Source organism: Jaculus jaculus, chromosome 10 (genome assembly GCF_020740685.1).
Source record: "Jaculus jaculus isolate mJacJac1 chromosome 10, mJacJac1.mat.Y.cur, whole genome shotgun sequence".
NCBI lineage: Eukaryota > Metazoa > Chordata > Mammalia > Rodentia > Dipodidae > Jaculus > Jaculus jaculus.
The window spans coordinates 54,600,631-54,620,074 of NC_059111.1; the positions used below are offsets into that span (position 1 = coordinate 54,600,631).

A 19,444-nucleotide genomic window follows, 5' to 3' on the forward strand; every position below is an offset into this window, starting at 1 on the left:
TCACTCCAGACAGCTGTGTCTGCCCACATACTGTCTGAGCAAAGAACCCAGACCTGGGAAGTGGGAGGAGCCCAGAAATGGATCTGGCCTACTCACTCCAGACAGCTGTGCCCACCCACCAATGTCAAAGAAGACACACACACACACACACACACACACACACACACACACATGAACATAACTGGGTTTACAAAAACAAAATCTTGTAATAAAATCTTTAAAATGCACAAAGAAAACACTGGATATTGCCCATCTCTAGAAGTTAGGTCAGAGCGGGTGAGAGAGGAAAAGGAGAATTCACTACCTTCTGTGCAGTAAATTTGGATTCAGAACTATTACTTTATATTCTAAGAGAATATATTTTAAAAGAACTCACTCTAAATACTTTTTTACTTGGCTATATTATTAATTTGTATAACATGTTTACAATGTAACTGAATACCATCACTTTGAACTATATAGTATTACTCCATGCTCCTCAAAATAAGTGATATAATTGACATTGTATTTACTTATTGGAGTTCCAGCCTCACATTTGAACTTAGTGACCTTCCATCCTTTTTCTGTAGTTGGTTGTAATTCCCTTCAAACCCACATGCGTGACGTAGTGATAAACATCTGTAAAATGATGGGGTAAATTGGTATTTTCTTCATGCTTACCACCTTTCCAAGCTGGTTGCAACCCAGCTACCTCTTGCCCACATGGGGAACCTTCTTAATGTTGCTATCACTTTAGGACTAATTTGTTCCCTTAGCAGCCTGCTCTTATTGTAAATAGTTATTGAATATCCTGGAGAGGTAGAATGAATGAATATAAAGCCATAGGATTCTATCAGTGAAAAGGTAAGAGCATCTTTCTTGAGCACTTCCTACCCATCTGGGAGAAGAGAGATTCAGCAGCTTAGGATCCTTTCACTACTGTTCCAAGCTGAGTGCTCTTAGGTCCGTTCAGTCTTTGCCTCCCCAAGTGCTTCAGGTTCAGATGAAGAGGAGGATGGGAGATAAGAGAACACTATTGGATTGAGAAGAGATCTCTGTGATGCTACACAGAAACTCCATAATCAACCCAATCATGTACACAGACAGGGCTCCTATCACTATGCCTTCCACAGTGGCACACAAATCCAGGGGAAGCCAAGTGTTAATTCAAGAAGTACTGGCAGTAACAGCTCAATGCCATTTGCTATTCCAATCACTTTGAGCAAACAAATAGCATTCCTATGCTCCAGTGTGTTAGTAAAAGCAGGCTATTTTGTGCAGAATGTTCTGGTCTTTAGAAAATAGGTAATATATGGTATAATACCCTTCATTTACCCATCCGTCCAACCACTCACTGCCATCCCCCAAAATTGTTCATGTCCAAGAATACTAAATGACACCGATTATATTGTGTGTCATCAGATTTTTCTAGCTGTCCTATTGTTAGTTAAGTGAGAATACAAGGACTTGAGAACATTGAGGAAATGGTTCTGATAATTTTGGGCTTTGTTGTGTTACTTCTAATAGCAAGCCAGAACTCTGATAGTTTGCTGTGTAGCTGGGTATGAACATGATGATTGGTTTACTTTGCCACATGGCATGATTATTAGTCAGGACTCAGCTGTCAGTTCCTTTATGTTGTTTGTGTCCTTTCTTCCCAGACACCTGTTTCAACCTGATCTCATTACATGTCAAATATAAATGTGAAATCACAATTTGAAGAAGGAAAATATCAAAGCACTCATACTTATGCCAATGTACACAGATTATATTAGAATATATAAGCTGCATTTTTATTAAAGGCCATTTAAAGTATTATATATGTTATTTCAGTTGCTAGAGAGAAGTTTCCAGGAGCCAAGAATAAAAACAAATTATTACATAAGATACAATCTCCTTAGACACTTGTAATTATATATTTCTGTAAATACTGTATGCAGTACCCCTTTATATACTGGGATCACTTTCTTTTTTAACTACAATAAGTAATGAAATATTGTCAATAGCCAATAGATTTAGGAGAACTTTATATTTCTGACTCAGCATAAGCTTTAAATATTTCAAACTTCATTGTTGACATTGTTGTCAATATTTCATTTCAGTTTTAATCAAAAGTATCATAATAACATGTCTCTGTATGCTTTACTTTGCCATAATCCAGGCAGAATCAAAAGAAAAAGAAAGCAAAGAAAAAGTTAGTGAAGTGTTTTCATAAGTTTATTTTTAAGTGCCTAAAGTTTTGAGTGGACCAAATAGAATTTAAGTAGAATTGATTTTTTTTCCTTTTGCTCAACCTAGATAATAAATGTCTAATTTGGACTGTCCATGTAGCACACAGTTTCCAAATTAAATTCTTTCAGAGACTGCCGTTTTTAGTAAAAGAGGGGGAAGTGAGAATTAAACACCCAGGCTCTTTCTATAAAATCACGGCCAAGTTGTCTGAAGACCAAATTTGGCCAATTCACTGTAGTTCATTGTCTGAGCTACAGCAGGACCGGAGGAACTTAACAAGGCTGAGGGCCCTGAATAGATTTTCCTAGTCTAGGGCGCAGTACAGAACCATGAAATGTCCAGCCGATGCTGCCCTTTCCAAAATAACAAACTACCTGTTTTGGACCTGCTCCCTTTTACCCAAACATAGTACCCAGGAAAGATCTGGAGTTGAACATAGAGCTTGTCACAGGCGAGGATGCCCTTGGGATTTCCTGGGTGTTTAAGAAGGTTCTTCCCCTTTCTGCCTCCCCAGGTGGCGAACTTGCTGAGACTCTTCCAGATCCCTCAGATAAGCTACGCCTCCACCAGTGCCAAACTCAGTGACAAGACACGCTACGATTACTTTGCCAGAACCGTGCCCCCTGACTTCTACCAGGCCAAAGCCATGGCTGAGATCTTGCGCTTCTTCAACTGGACCTACGTGTCCACCGTGGCCTCGGAGGGTGACTACGGGGAGACAGGGATCGAGGCCTTCGAGCAGGAAGCCCGGTTGCGCAACATCTGCATCGCCACGGCCGAGAAGGTGGGCCGCTCCAACATCCGCAAGTCCTACGACAGCGTGATCCGCGAGCTGCTGCAGAAGCCCAGCGCGCGCGTCGTGGTCCTGTTCATGCGCAGCGACGATTCGCGCGAGCTCATCGCCGCCGCCAGCCGGGCCAACGCCTCGTTCACCTGGGTGGCCAGCGACGGCTGGGGCGCGCAGGAGAGCATCGTCAAGGGCAGCGAGCACGTAGCCTACGGCGCCATCACCCTGGAGCTGGCCTCACACCCCGTGCGCCAGTTCGACCGCTACTTTCAGAGCCTCAATCCCTACAACAACCACCGCAACCCCTGGTTCCGAGACTTTTGGGAGCAGAAGTTCCAGTGCAGCCTCCAGAACAAGAGAAACCACAGGCGGCTTTGCGACAAGCACCTGGCCATTGACAGCAGCAACTATGAGCAGGAATCCAAAATCATGTTCGTGGTGAACGCGGTCTATGCCATGGCGCATGCGCTGCACAAGATGCAGCGCACCCTTTGTCCCAACACCACCAAGCTCTGCGATGCCATGAAGATACTGGACGGAAAGAAGTTGTATAAGGAGTATCTGCTGAAAATCAACTTTACGGGTAAGCAAAGAGCCTCTAGTGACCTATAACGGTACACACAGATGGCCTCAAAAAAAAAAAAAAAAAAAAATCCTATGCTCCCAACCAGAATTCCTTGTTTCAGAACCACACACAAAAAAAGGGTTCAGAATGGTAAATATTTCATGGTGCAAGGTGGTAGCTCTTTGATGATCTTGTACATTTTTGACAAATATTTTTGGTTGCTACACTGCATACATCTGAAAGGCCCGTAGGCTGGGTTGTTGGCTCCACTGTGGTTACTGCCTAGATGGAGGCCATGCTGCCTTTACTCTCTTACTCTCTTTCTTGGTAGCTGCACGATATGACACATGTGAGAAAGTCATTTCATCTTTTTCAGCAGAATTGGCAACTCTCTAAGGAACATGAATTCCAAGTACTCTTGTGAAGCATTTGAGCAAAACATTCTCATAACAATCCCAGTGAGTGAGAAAAAGTCATTTTTTCCCCAGAACTCAATTAGGGGCAAAACAAGATACCCAAACCATGGTGACTCCCAGGCACTGTAATTTATTCTTTTACTACACAGGAGCCTTTTTCCCAGGTGTTAAAAGTCATGTGGTTTGTCAAATTATATTATAAAATGAAACTTTTTTCCGTAATTCTGAATATAAGCAAGTTGAACACTGATGGAAGTAATTCTCACCAGAAGTGATGATACAAAGCATATTCAAGGAAGCTTTAGCTGCCTTTTTATTTCTAAATATGATATGCCTGTTGAAATAGTGCTACATTTAAATGCATTGCTAACATTAATCTTTTTTAGATTTGCATTCTTTACTAAGGTGCATGTAATATCAACTCATTACTTGTTCTGCAGACTATAGGCTAACCCAAAATTATAGAATTGTAACATTATTGTGCACAAAACATTTCCATAGTGCAATGTTTTCATATGTCTATCTTGTTTCATCCTCTCATGGCACTAGGAACTTATTAGGCTCTGTACTTTGTCAACTTATCACCTAAGATCTGAGTGTTTATATGCATAAGTCATACTATCACTGGAACAAACAGAATTCTTACATTTCTTTTATTGATAGTTACTCAGTATTCCACCTATCTGTACAATCACTACCAGTAACGAGACAGGACCCCATGAACAGTGTCTTAATCCATAATTCTCATATGCTTCCCGAGGGACTGTTAGAAATAGGCAAGAGAAAAACATGCATTTTTTTAAATCTGTGCATGCTTCTTCCCAAAGAGGAACAAAAATAGTGGAAATCAATTTTGCCTATCAGTATCTCTTCTTATTTATTAGATACATAAAAAGTTTTACCATTGGAATGACTGCTGACCATGGTAAATATGCAATGTTCCTGTTCCCTGTATTCACACAGGGATATTTATTCATATGGAAATCACAAAATACATAATTATCAGTAAATCAATGCTCATTGTAAATTTCAGACATCTACAAAATGAGAATGGGCCCCAAGTCAATATCAAAAGAATATCATTAAAGGACTATCACCCATACATATATAATCCCCAACACACTTGATTCTGGATCTTTTTTTTTTTTTTTCCCCAGTATCTTTAGTGATTTGTTGGAGAGCAGAGAAAAGGGAGACAGAGAGAGATAGGATAGGCATGCTAGGTGCTCTTGCCACTGCAAGCGGACTCCAGGTTCCTGTGACACTTTGTGCATCAAGCTTTTTGTGGGTACGGGGAAATCAAACCCAGGCCATTGGGCTTTAAAAGCAAGTGTTTAAACTACTGAGCCCTCTTCCAGCCACATACTTGATTCTTAAAGACAAATAAGATATCTCAGTACATACCCTCCTTCAGAATACATTTTGGGCAATAATCTATCTTTATTTGTCACATGTATTAATTATCCTTGCAATTTTATTTTACCCCTTATGTTTTGTGTGAAAATACACAAATAGTTCTGTTTAGCAACAGACAAAACAAAGGAAACTCAGATTTTACAGAGTTCTTACCAGGTGCTTAATGTAGCTGAAACATTTTCCTTCATCTGACTGCTTGGCTCTTAAAGGGCAAAGAAAGGGAAGAAATAAGGCAATTATTTGGATAAATAAGACACAAGTATCTTCTTTGTACCTGTCTTCACCAATTACGGGATTTGCTTCTGTTTTCCTGTGTAGACCTGACCACAAGGTGCTACTCTGGCCTGCTCAATTTGTCAGCCATTACCAGGCATTCTCCATTTCTGAAAAGAAAGGAAAGTGTAAAGCAGATTCAGACTACAGAAAATAGAGGCAATTTATTCCAGCCACAAAGTAAATATGCCTGACAAATGAGAATTGGACAAAAAAAAAAAAATGCATTACTATATATATATACAAAGTTACCCAAAAAGTACATTTTTAAAAATTGGAATTGACTGCAAGAATTGTGTACTTCATGAATAGAACATAGGTTATATAATGCCAAATTGAGTTTATAATAACATACATATGACTAGATATACATATATTTTGGAAATAGATGAAATATTATAAGTTTATATGCAGTGTTTCTGCCTTAAGATTTAAAAGGCCAAGGGATATTCTTTTTACAGTAGCTAATTCTGTTAGCTATTGTAGAGTAGGTGTACTTTACATTCCTTTTCTGTAATATATCTGTTTTTCTACCTGAATATTGACACAGTGGCATAGATCCAACAGCTGAGACTAAAACCTTTGCACAGCTGAGTTGAGAGGTTCCCCCAGATTCTTCTGAAAAGCGACAGTAGCAGTGAATTCTCTACTAGTTGTACTTTTTACAGAAAGAAAGAGCCATACCTTCTTGTGAACTCCCAACCATGTAGATGAAAATATCCCCTGGTGTTTTGGTACATTCTTGCTAGCTAGTTTCATTGTTGATTAACATAGGTCTTGCTTGAAGTTAGCCCAGTTTGAATAATCATTTGTGCAAAATTGATTTATCAGAAGTTTGTCTTGTCAGAAATTATTTTAAATAGTAAACTCTCCTGGCATGTGCTGTAGCCATGCCAAAGCTCTTATTTTCACCTTCTGCATATGCCAGTTCCTCCACCAAGAACATTTTTATTTATTTGTCTCTCATCTACCTTATCTGGTGTCTTCATTTATTCCCATGTCTTTTTAGGCTCAGCTTTATTGACCTTTTCTTAAGGAAACATATCTTGGACTTCCTAAATTTAGATAAGCATTTTATTATATCATTTTTGCATTTCCCTTTGCCCTTTGCCTTTCTCCCAAGCACCCAAAATATCATGTTAGCTTCACCTTCAGAGCACATCCAGAATCTGCCCACTGATTTTCTCATGTGCTATTGCATGGTCCAACCTACCAGTATCTCTAGACTGCATCTCCAAAGTTCCCTCCTAATTGTTTATTTTGCCCATCTCTAACCAGCCTCCATAATCTATGCTGTATACAACATGTAGAATACTTTTTAAAATGCAAGACACAGCAAGTATCTCCTCTGCTCAAGACCCCTTATGAAGAATGCCCAGATCACACCTTGTCCAGGTAGGATTCTTTTCCATGCCTGTAAAGCCCAGACTTGCTGCTCTACTATTCCATTTAACTTCCCCTATTTCTCACACTTGTTTCCTGATAGGACTTTCTTGCTGCCAGTTTCCTGCCTATAATGCTCCTTCCTCATACACTCCTGTGGCTAGTCAGTTTCCCTACTTCCTTTGTGCCTTACTTAAATATGACCTACACATTGAAACCAACTCTGGCCACCCTTAAAACAACAATGTATCTCTCCCTTTCTGATTCCCATCACAGATTCTTCATTTCTCTTCAGAATAAGACTTGTTACCCAAGATTTTTTTCATCTTCTGTCATTTATTATCTCATGTTTTCACTTTATCCTTTGATCCTAACAAAATACAAGGATTTCTATGAAAAAGAAATCATGTCTAGTTTTTAAATTTTATTTATTTATTTATTTATTTATTTATTTATTTATTTATTTATTTGTTATGGACATAGTATGTAGACATAACATGTTGGTACTATCTTTTCCCTCATCCCTGCTCCTTTACCCAAGGGACTCTCCCAATTGGGGATGCAGGCCATCTCCATGGAGATTGTGGGTTGTGCACTGCGGGGCAGCAGTCATTTGTGGGGAAGATGTGGTGTCTCTGTGCATAAGATCCCAAACTGTGACTCAAATGATCGCTCCGCCCTCTCTTCTGCAAAATTCCCTGAGCCATGTTGGGTGCATTTTAAGCCTACTCCAGTGATGGGCCTCTGGATCTGTGGCTTGGTAGGTGTTGAGTGTCCTCAGTGTCTATCTCCTTCACCCTTGTGCTGATATCAGGTTCACCATGAAAGTGGCTCTCTTCCTCATTTCCCCACTTACTCTGTGGTTTCAGCTGGGGCCGGGGTGAAGTGTGCTGGGTCATTTATCTCCTCAGGTTACAAGCTCCTATCTGAAAAAGAGAAGCAGTTTCTCCAACAGAGAGTGAAGTCAGAATCAGTTAAATGGATAACCATTATTAATTTAGAGAGAATTTAAAGGGTGTAGACCCTCTTATAGCCCAAGATTAGTGGGTGTTTGATAGTGGAAAGCAAAATCATTATCGGGATATGATTCTGACTTGTTTCCCTGTTCCAAATATGGTTTCTTTTCTGTTGAGCCGATCTAACCAATCCAAGAGAACTTGGTTACCCACCATGGCTGTGTGCCACTATTGTACTTGTATGAATATCTCATCAGGTTGTTTGCTTCTGGTTAGTTTAGACCTTGAATTGCTATACAGATGTTAGCCGCTTTCTCTCCATAGCTCATGTAGTGTCTTCCGCCACTAGATGGGCTGTCTGGGGACTGGCTTTCTTCCAGATTCTAGCCAGGTATCTCCATGCTCCATGTGGACAGCTGGTTTCTGCAGCAGTAGGGTCTTACCATTAACCTCTGGTGAGTAATCAAGTGTACTGTGACAGAATTTTGTCTTGTTTTGGGAAACTGTAGGCCTCTCTGATCAACAGCTCATTGTGGGTGTTAACCACATCTTGGTACAGGAAATTACAGGCCTGCACTAAGGAAAAAGACAGGAAAAAAGAAAAAAGAAAAAAAAAAAAACAGAAGAAATTTAAGGTTAGGCTTCATCCACCCTTCTCCAGGGCCCATAGATTCAGATGCTCCTCCTAAGGTCCTGTTTAACCTTTTCATCTAACTTCCAGGATAAAGGTTTCTATGATACCAGTTCAATTTGGGTTCAGTTTTGTGTCCCCCACCCACTCTTCCCCTTCCCCCAAGCCCTGCCCTCTCTATTATCCAAATCTTGAGGTGCCATTCAGGTATGTCAGCAACTCAGGCTGATTCAGGTTAGGAACTGCAGATGAGTGAGATCATGCAACAATAATTTTTCTGTGATTGTGTGAGTTTGCTGAGTATGATCTGTTTATCTCTGATTTTTAAAACATATTTGCTTAAGAAAGAGAGAGGGAGAGAGTGCATGCAACATCCTTCTGGCACTGGAAGTGAACTCCAGATGCATGTGCCACTTGGTGCATCTGGCTTTACATGGGCACTGGAAATTGAATCCATGCTATCAGGCTTTACAGGTAAGTGCCATTAACTTCTGAGCAACCCTCCAGTCTCTCATTGTCAGTTTTATTCATTGATATATCCTAAGCAAAGAGCATTTCACACCCAAATATATTTTCTTCCTATCTCTGCTTAGAGATATCTCTGCTTCCTATCTCTGTCTTTTTCAAGACACAATGCATTTATCTCATCTCTCATCTCAAGTACCCAGCACAGCTTCTGACATACAACAGACACTATAAAAGTATTTACTAAAGGAATGAAGAATGAGAAAAACAATGCATTAATATAGGCTGATAATATGGTTATTTTACCTAAAACAACCACTTTAATTTATGTTCTATCATTTTCTTTGAGATAAATTCAAGATAAAGAGACTTGGATAGAATCATCACTTGCTTATAAATGTAGCCCCCAAATGGAATATGACTTGCACAAGAGTGGCACGATCAGGACTGAAATCCACTTTACATCAACTAGTGCTGCTTTTCACATATACAGACACTGAGAAGGTGAAGTCTTTAATCCCAAACACTTAACACAGTTTCTGGCACAGGCTAGGCATTAACAAAAAATACCCATATAAGGAATGAAAGAGAATGAATCAACAGGTTCAAGTTGTGACTTTCTGTGTTAACTTTGATGATCCTTCTAACACACCTGGGCTTTCTCAACTAATGAGAATATCACACAGCCACAGTTTGGAAAGTGAGCATTGAATTCCAAACATTAAGATACCAAAAAAAAAAAATAGTTTGAGGGTATCTTTTAAAAAATATTTTTATTTATTTCTTTGCAAGCAGAGAAAGATCGAGAGAAAAGAGCCAGACACACAATGGGCTTATCAGTGCCTCTAGCTACTGCAAAGGGACTGCAGATGCTGCACCACTTTGTGCATCTGGCTTTACATGGGTACTGGGGAATTGAACTCTGGTCATTAGGCTTTGCATGCAATCACCATAACTGCTGAGCCATCTCTCCAGCCCTGAAAGCATCTATTAATTAGTCTCTTAATTATTAAAATCTTTCCATGTACAAAAGTTATTTCATCCAGGATTCTAGAAATATTTAAATGAGAATTCATTGTGGTGTCATATATCACTTTCAAAATTAATTTGAGACAGACATGGTGGCACACACCGTTAATCCCAGCACTCAGGAGGCAGAGGTAGGAGAATCTCCATGAGTTTGAGGCCACCCTGAGAATACATAGTTAATTCCAGGACAGCCTGAGCTAGAGTGAAACCCTACCTTGAAAGAACAAAAGAAAAAATTAGGGCTGGAGAGATGGCTTAGTGGTTAAGCGCTTACCTGTGAAGCCTAAGAACCCTGGTTTGAGGCTCAGTTCCCCAGGTCCCACGTTAGCCAGATGCACAAGGGGGCGCACGCGTCTGGAGTTCGTTTGCAGAGGCTGGAAGCCCTGGCGCGCCCATTCTCTCTCTCCCTCTATCTGTCTTTCTCTCTGTGTCTGTTGCTCTCAAATAAATAAATAAATAAATTAAAAAAATTTATAAAAGAGAAAAAATTAATTTAAATAAAATCACATGTAGTTATCATATAAAAGAGAAACTTAAACTACCTAAGGCACTTAACAGCAATCCCACATAGGAGGGCCCTTGGGGAATGGGGACAGGGAAGAGGGAAATGATCCTACCAATATATCATGTGTGCATACAAAGTTTCTACTTTAAGAAAAGATATAAAAAATGTAGCATAGTTTGCTCAAATTTAACTTGGAGCCTTCTTATTTCAATTGTAATTCTGAAACCTTCATTAAATTTTGCTTGTCCTTTTCAAAAATAATAGAGGAAATAGAGGGACTTACTAAACTTTTAAAGAAATACAATAGCACTCACTTTGCTCCCAGTATAATACAATCTCTTCATCTCTCACATTTCACTCTAAACCAATCTTAGAAGGTAAAATAAAGTCACAGAATTACAAGTGACCTTCCCTCAAATGAATTTGTGCTCACTCTTTTCTTGACAAGCTGGGAACTCAGATGTCACTGTTATTATCTTTACTTACTAAAGCAACAAAAGTGAACTCATCTGTCAGAGTGACACAGAAAATGGAGACTACCCAGTCCAAAATAGGAAAGACAGAATTCGTATTTCTCTGATACAAGCCAGAGTTACCCCAAGATATTTCCAGTGTGGAGTGGGCATTACCTCTGGAATCATTCCTAACACTTCCCTGTGTGATCACAGGAGGAGGTTGAACGGTTTGAGGACTCAGAGATTAAGAACTTGACACAAGAGGAAATTTATTCAAGATCTCATAATGATAGTTGGCAGAGACACCTGCCACAGTCCTGATTTACTCATTCATCCCACAGAGGTGTAGTCATTGTGCTGGAACCCAAGGACCCAGCAGTACGTCTCCTGCTTCATGGAGGGCACACCAGCATCTAGTCCCCAGAATAACCCTAAAGTAGCCAGGCAGGATAATCATGAGATACAGTGTCAGAGCATTGCCTTTGGCTTTTTGTTCTGTTTTGGTTTAGCTTATGTGTGCATGCACATGCACATATAGGCATGTGAAAAACAGAGGATAAGTGGGTATCATCAAATCAAATGCAGGTCCTCATGCTTGCAAGGCAATTGCCAACTGAACTATCACCCTGGTCTTTAGGGTTTGATTTTAGATAGGAAAATTATCACATATTCTATACCAAGAAAATATCTAAACTCTGAGGACAACATCTACTGCCAGGTCTTGGCTTACTAGTGAGGAGAATAGCTCCCTGTAACAGCTACACTGGTGGTCAAAGTAGAGCTGAATAGGTATACAGCTATAACACATTATTATTTGGCTTGCTGTTTGCTCATTTGAATGCTTTTTATTCCCCTCACTCATCTCTTCATACTATAAAGAGAGACTGCTGAGAGAAACAGAGCCTGACAGATATACTTCTTGTTTACAATTGTCCACACTTGGAAGAGAAGCAGAGGCAGAAATGGATAGTACAGCCTCTCTGCTCCATTCACCTCTGTGTCTAATTCATCTGATAGGACCCAGGATCCATCCTGGTAGAGACTATAATCACAGAGCATGGGCCAGAGAGGGCAGATTTTCTGGGACACTGCACTCCAAGGAATACATTTTCACTGGCCCTAACCCAGCAAGGCTTTCCTCTTGAAAAGTCCAGGGCCATCCAATGCACAGCAAGGAAGCCAAAATGGTAATGGCCACATCTTTAGATGAATGGGCTTTGAAGTCCCTGAAAGAGAACACTGCTCTTGATCTTGCTTCCTCCACTGGAGCATTTGTAGTTCCCACAAAAGCACTGAAACTTGTTCCAGCCCTTTGGATCAAAAGCATTTCCAAAATGTAAAGATAAATACCCTGCACTTCTCTTTTCCCCTTCTCTGGCCAGCTTCCTGGGGTCACAAGAATAAGATTTAAGCCCCCATAGGGCACCACAAATGTGGTTATTTACTTGTTTGTGCACTGTGAATCTGGGCTTTTGAGTCCTAGAAGCTTGAGCAGTAATTACCATTTGAAGACCATGAGGTGGAGAACAGGAAACATAATTTTTCACTTCAGCTTGGCTTGTGTTTTCCTTTGCTGCATCTTGTTATATTATCATTGAAGGAATTTTATTATATTATTATTATTATTACTAATTTATCTTGAAACATACAAATTGCCATCCTATCTGTAGAACATAAGAAAATAGTCATGAAAAATAAAAGACTCAACCACCTTTGCACACCAATAAAATGTATTATGCACACACTACTTCTGTCATGCATTCATATGCCTGTGTGTGGCCAAAGAAACAACACTCCCAAAGGTACATAAGGTTTAGGGAAAATATTCCACACATGTTTTTTAAATATTTTATTTATTTACTTAAGAGAGAAAAAGAGGGAAAGAAAGAGGCAGATAGTGAGAGAGTAGGCACACCAGAGCCTCTAGCCACTGCAAATGAACTCCAGATACATGTGCCACCTTGTGCTTTATGTGGATCCTGGGAATTGAACTGTGGGTCCTTTGGCTTTTCAGGCAAGCAGGTTAATTACTGAGCCATGTCTCCAGCCCCCAAACATATTTTTAATGTAACTAACATACTGTTTTAAAAATCAAGTCTATCTTACACTCCTGCCCTTTGGACAACCCTGTATTTTGCTGCAACAGCCTCTTTTGACTTCCAAAAGATTCTGGTTTGGAAACGTTGGTAAGATCATTGCAGCCAAACTGAATACACAAATAGCTTCCACTGTCATATACCTCTATGATCACCAGGACACTGGAAAGACAATATGGAAGAATTTTCAACAGCCTAAACAAAGCATTCCTGACCAAGATAGTAATAGCATAGTAAAATAGAGGAACTTCCCCTACAAAATTCATAGAAAATAGATTCCCTTGTAATGAATGTGAGAAGTATGGGAAGTACTTCCCACAGTTAAGTTCAGCACATCTTCATATGAAGCTGACATAACTTTCATGATACCTGAGCAATGGATGGAGCTTCTGAAGATTAATGATGCTAGCATGACACCTCAAGAGCATTGAGAAGGATGGCTAAGAACCTAGATGACTGGCCCCTATTCCTTTTGCTGTTACTTCAACATGTGCCAGTTCTATTCCAAATCAATGCCAAGGGACTCATTCTCCTCTGGTATAAATTAGGATTTGACAAAGTCTTCCAAAGACACAGTAATAATTTAGAATGTTCAGATTTTAATGCTATCAAATATATAAACAGTTTACTAGCAAAGCAAAGATATCTTAAATTTGCATAACATATCAGCTACAAAATTAAGTTCATATACACATGAAACATCTGAGCCAAGTATGATAGTACGTTCTAAGGTTACCCATTAATATTAACTCACTACCTGCCCATTCATTCCTTCCTTCATTCATTATCTCTTAAGCAGTGAATATATTTTTCTTTTTCTTTTTCTTTTTCTTTATTTATTTGAAGGCAAAGGACACAGAGAGAGAGAGGCAGATAGATAGACAGAGACAATGGGCGCACCAGGGCCTCCAGCCACTGCAAATGAACTCCAGATGCGTGTGCACCCCCTTGTGCATCTGGCTAACGTGGGTCCTGGAGAATCAAGCCTTGAACCAGGGTCCTTAGGCTTCACAGGCAAGCGCTTAACCACTAAGCCATCTCTCCAGCCCTGAATATATTTTTCAAGTTTAGTACACACTACTTTAATTATGTAGTTCAATATACCACTAAGTAGTTGGCCAATTCAGAAAAGATCCTTTTTTTCTGGTTTAGTTGTAAAATTCAGCCCATATAGAACCCCATTACAGAAGAATAGTTTGAGACCCATTGGTCTGTATTATTTAGATTCTTTCTTGAGAACAGATTACACATTCTATCCCTATAGTAAACCAACTGGTTAGCTAAAGATCCCATGTTTTTCCATAACAAACATAAGTTTTTTCCTTCATAATAAAAAATGCAGAACTGGGAACTGAGTGGAATAAAGACAGTCATTTCATAATGCTTATTAAAAGATGAAGAGAAATTGTTGAAAATACTCATATGCACATAATGTAGACACTATGATATCATTATGAAACTTTTCAGAGGATCTTTAGTGTAATTAGCATCAATGCAAGGTTCCACAAAAAATAACAACAAAGCAATAAATTGCTGCAGCTTTCAAGTAGCTTAGCAACTAACATGGGCAATAAGAGAATTATAACTTATGTACCACACAGCTCATTGTTGACATTTTAAGATAGATTCAGATTTGGTAGTCACAGTGAAAGAAGTCACAGTAAACTGTGATAGAAGAGTGTCAGAAAAGTCTTCCTAAAAGAAGTGACTCCTTATTTTGCAGATAGACAGTTCAATTTTTGATAATTCTTCAAAATTTGTGTTAATTTGATTTTAAATATCAAATCAGAAATGCATAGCTCAGTCTCTATTCTCCTCACCCTAAACTTCAAGTAAAAGCAATAAAGTTTTAATCTGAAGAGGAAAAAGAAAAAAAGACAAAGAAAGAAAAGAAAAATACTAGCATGAATTGTTTATGAACAGCCTGACAATAGCCATTATGTGAATTTAATTTATTAATTCTCACTATAATCCTGTAGTACAGATATTATCTTCTATTTTATAAATACTCCAAATAGATAGTTTTTAAAACGTGCTAGCATAAATGGCCAAAAGACAACAAAGTTCTTTCTAGTCCATAATCATGCATTACTTTCCACTATTACTTCCTAAAGAAAAAAATGAAAAATAAGTTTGTACCTATCAAGAAAAAAGTGGGTGCAGTCCCCTTGCCATGCAGCTCAGATTACTATGAGCACTTGCAATAATAATAGATTGCCTTGAGCTGGAGTGATAGCTTAATGTTTAAGGTGCTTACTTGTGAAGCCTAAGAACTCAGGTTCGATTCCCCAGTACCCACATAAGCCAGATGCCCATGGTTGCGCATACATCTGGAGTTCATTTGCAATGGCTAGAGGCCCTAGTGCACCTGTTCTGTCTCTCCTTCTCTCTCTCTCTCTCTCTCTCTCTCTCTCTCTCTCTCTCTCTCTCTCTCTCTTCTTCTTCTTCTTCTTCTTCCTTCCCTCAATCCCTCCCTCTTTCTCTTGCTCAAATGAATAAAAAGTCAAATAAATAAATAAATGATTGCCTCAATATTCATTATCCAGAAAGGTATTTGATAACACTCTCATTAATTGCCACAATGGTGTCTTCAATAAAAAAATGATGTATATAGTAGACTCCTTATTATATACTTACACCTTCCTCTGAGAGTATCAGATTGCACTATACTAATATTTGCAATATCATACCATTATTTCTGGGAATCAATAGTAAATTGCAATAAAAAAATCAATCACCATGTCTTAAATGCTGTTTCAGACTGCATTTTTCTTCCTTATCACTCCTTATTTCACTCAAATTCAGTGCCCCTATGTATAATTAAAAGTAAATTAATAAAATAAAATGGAAAAATTGGCTCCAAAATATTGTCACAATTTCCACAAAAATACCCAAAACATTTTGGGTTTGTTTTGTTTGCATGCCTTTCTTGTTGGGTTTGATGATGGTGGTAGATGGGAGCAGTTTGTTTTATAGTACATACTGAAGTTCAAGTAAATAATATATTATTATGTCTTAAGTTTATACTTCTTAAGAATGTTCTATGACAAAATTTTTTGTGTATAGACTATTCATCACCAATAATCATACAGCAGCATGGCACCCATTCCTTGGGGTATAAAAAGATATCTCTGTGCCTACAGGCTTTAGAAGTCAAATAAAACCTTGACAATGCCAATTTTAATAAATGTAGAAAACAAGAATTTTAATGCAGATATTTATAATTTCTTAACTGTCCTTACTAAGAAATCCGTGATAGCTTCATGATATTTCAAAAATATTTTCAAAATATAAGTAAAATAATTCTAAGGGGAAAATCTCAGTGTCACTTTCCAGAAGTGGGTTCCTTGACTGATTTTGCCTACCTCAAACTTCCCTGAAAACTCCCTTTAGCTTACTCTCTTCCTTGTTAGTGGAGGTTCATTAAATTCCTTTTCTGCCTTTTGTCTTACAAAGATATTTTCTGTTTTGTTTCTTGTGGACATGTGTGTAGGCTTTGTTTGTTTCTTGTGTTTTTACAATATGAAAGATAGAACCTAGAGGCTCCTACATGCTAGGCAAGCCTTGGGCAACTGAATTGGTCACTAAATACATTGAAAATAAAAGTTCGCTTTATTTTCTTTTTCTTAGAACATTATATATGCATAATTACATTCTAAATATTGTACTAATTTGTATCATTTAATGTAACACTAATACTGAGGTCACAGAAGGTGTTTTGGCCTTCTCCTTTTTCTTATTGCTATCTATAGTATAGTTTGCTAATCCAAGCAGCTAGACCAGAGATAACCAATTACCATGATCCCCTGAGTCTGCAAGTTCATTTATCTATCCTATATCAGAAACCACAATGTACCAAGGAGTTTTTCATGTCATTTATGTTTGATAGCCTGTTACATGAATTTAGTCAATGTGCTAAAACAGTAGCATTGCCTAAGTTTCAGAAATCTCTAAAAGCTCACTTAGCACTTTTTCCATCCCCCCACACACGTACACACCACTTTGATGTGTTGATATAGGCTCTTACTGCACAGCCGGAAGTGCTAACACTAGAGGCATGTGCAAACACACGCAGCTACATCACTAATCATTTCTAAAAGCCCTTTTAAGCATTGCACCCTTACCACAGCTATTGCTAGATCAGATTGATATTCTTTGCCATTGTATGGATGATGGCTTGGAGGATGTGAGAGGTGAATTCACTTACCTAAAGTCAAAATGTAAGAGTTCCTGGAAGAGAATTCACATTCTTTAATCACTACCTAGAAATTTTTCTTGTCAACATCCAAGGTTATGGACTCGATAATGATACTATCTGATGTTGAAGAAAAACAAATGTAACTAGAGATCAGGAACATTTGTGTGTTGTTGAAGAGACTTCAGAAAATATTGACATCACTGGATGTGACATGACATTGTTAAAGGTTCTGTCATTCTAATTCTATCCTGCCTGGGTTTACAACTGCAGCAAATCACAAAACCAATCCATAATTCATGTGCTAGTACTTTAGGAAAACAACACACATGCTGAGTACCGAACAGAACTAGCAGATAGGATATTTTTACCTTTCATCTAACTAAAGTGTTTCTGCTTCTGTGTTTTAAGAGAATGGTAATTTGCATTCCATGAAAGTGGAAAATGCCTAAAATGGGACTAGATATGGCCTTTAAAGAACCAGGAAGATATAAACTCACTCAGTGTTTATTCAGAACTTCCTTGCATCACTTCCAGCTCTAATCCCTGGGAAGTAAGCAATAAAATCTCACAAAATCCCCACTTTCCCAATGCTTAGTGACTACTACCAAGCTAGAAAATATGTAGTATGCCACATGCAATATGCTGCAATGGAGATAAATAAAACAAGTAAAGTGGACTAAAAAGGTGTGTGTGTGTGTTATTGTTGTTGTCATGGTTGAGGTGGTTCTAATGGGATTACTTTTTATATAAAGTAGACCTAAACTTGCTTTGCTTACAACCTAACTCATGAGCAGAAACCTGAAGGAAGTGAGGGAGAAAGTTATGTTGGGATATGGAAGGAGCTCCTAGCAAGTGCGACAAAATCCAAGATGAGAGCCTACTTTTCTGCTCAATGGGATTAGAAAGGACCAATGTGGCTAGATGTACTTCGGAGATAAGAGACGGAGAAGGTACACTCGAAAATTGGTACAGTCTAGAACTCATGACACCTTGTAAGCATCTTGAATTGAACTCTGTAGTTAGGAGGCTCTGAAAAGTGGGAGGAACAATATCAAAGACTTAGAATAGGACACATTTGAAAATTGTTTACACATCAAGAAAAGCTAGTTTGTAATATCATGTGTATATGTATATGTAGGAGGAAAATGTGAGTAAAACCTATAAAAGTATATTGGTTAAAAAAAAAGCAAGTATAAAGAGATGAGCTGGAAGAGGGGTGATAAAAGAGTATAAGAATAAATGCAACATATAAACAGAAAGGGGGGATATTAGGGAATAGAGGAGCCCTAGGGGGAAAAGAGAATTGGAAGTAGAAGTAGAAATAAGAATGAAAACCAAACAAATTACATTTGAAAATGCCAGAATGAATGATACCTAAATCTCTGGATGCCAACTAAACATTTGCAAAAAGATGAGAGAGTGTAAAATACGGTCTCTCTCTTTGTCTCTCTCTCTCTCACACACACACACACACACCACTTAGAATTACTAGCACTTACCTAAAGAGACCAAATCATTGTTGACATCTTAATACATATTTTCCCTAAATGCTGAGGATTCTGTCCTTTTAATTTCCAGAGAGTAAGCCTTTTATTAAAATACTCAAGGTATTTGACTTGAAGTAAAATCAGGTCTGTGTACTGTAACATACTAATTAAGCACAGGCTAGCTTACTTCTCATACTAAATTTTATCTTTTGTCCTCAAAACTCAAGAAAAGATTTAAGTTTTTACCAAAGTTAAAATATACTTCAATGGAAATCTGTACACTTTCCTTCCAAACTTCCTGCTATACAACTGTTGATTGTTTATAAAGAAAAACATCACTGAGTGATGTTTGGTTAGCCCTGAATGTTGGGGTAATATGATATTCTTCTGAATGCCCTGCTCACAGCAGAATACCTCTTATCTACTTGCATAACTTCAAAAAATTCTTCAGTTTTCTCAAACCTCTTGCATGTCTTGTTTATAATATGAATAGCAAAGTAGTCTGTCTAAATTCACAAAACCATGTGTTACTAATGATAGGAACATTATACAGCACTGGGGGCTTCATTGA

General features: G+C 38.4%; 1 protein-coding gene across 1 annotated transcript in view; it reads left to right on the forward strand.

Moving 5' to 3' along the window:
* Grm3 (glutamate metabotropic receptor 3) overlaps positions 1 to 19,444 on the forward strand; it is a 239,323-nt gene that overhangs the window by 164,634 nt on the left and 55,245 nt on the right. The window contains exon 3 of the mRNA XM_004662303.2: positions 2,726 to 3,581. Coding sequence (XP_004662360.1) covers positions 2,726 to 3,581 — 856 coding nt within the window. The remainder of the gene's footprint in view (positions 1 to 2,725; positions 3,582 to 19,444) is intronic.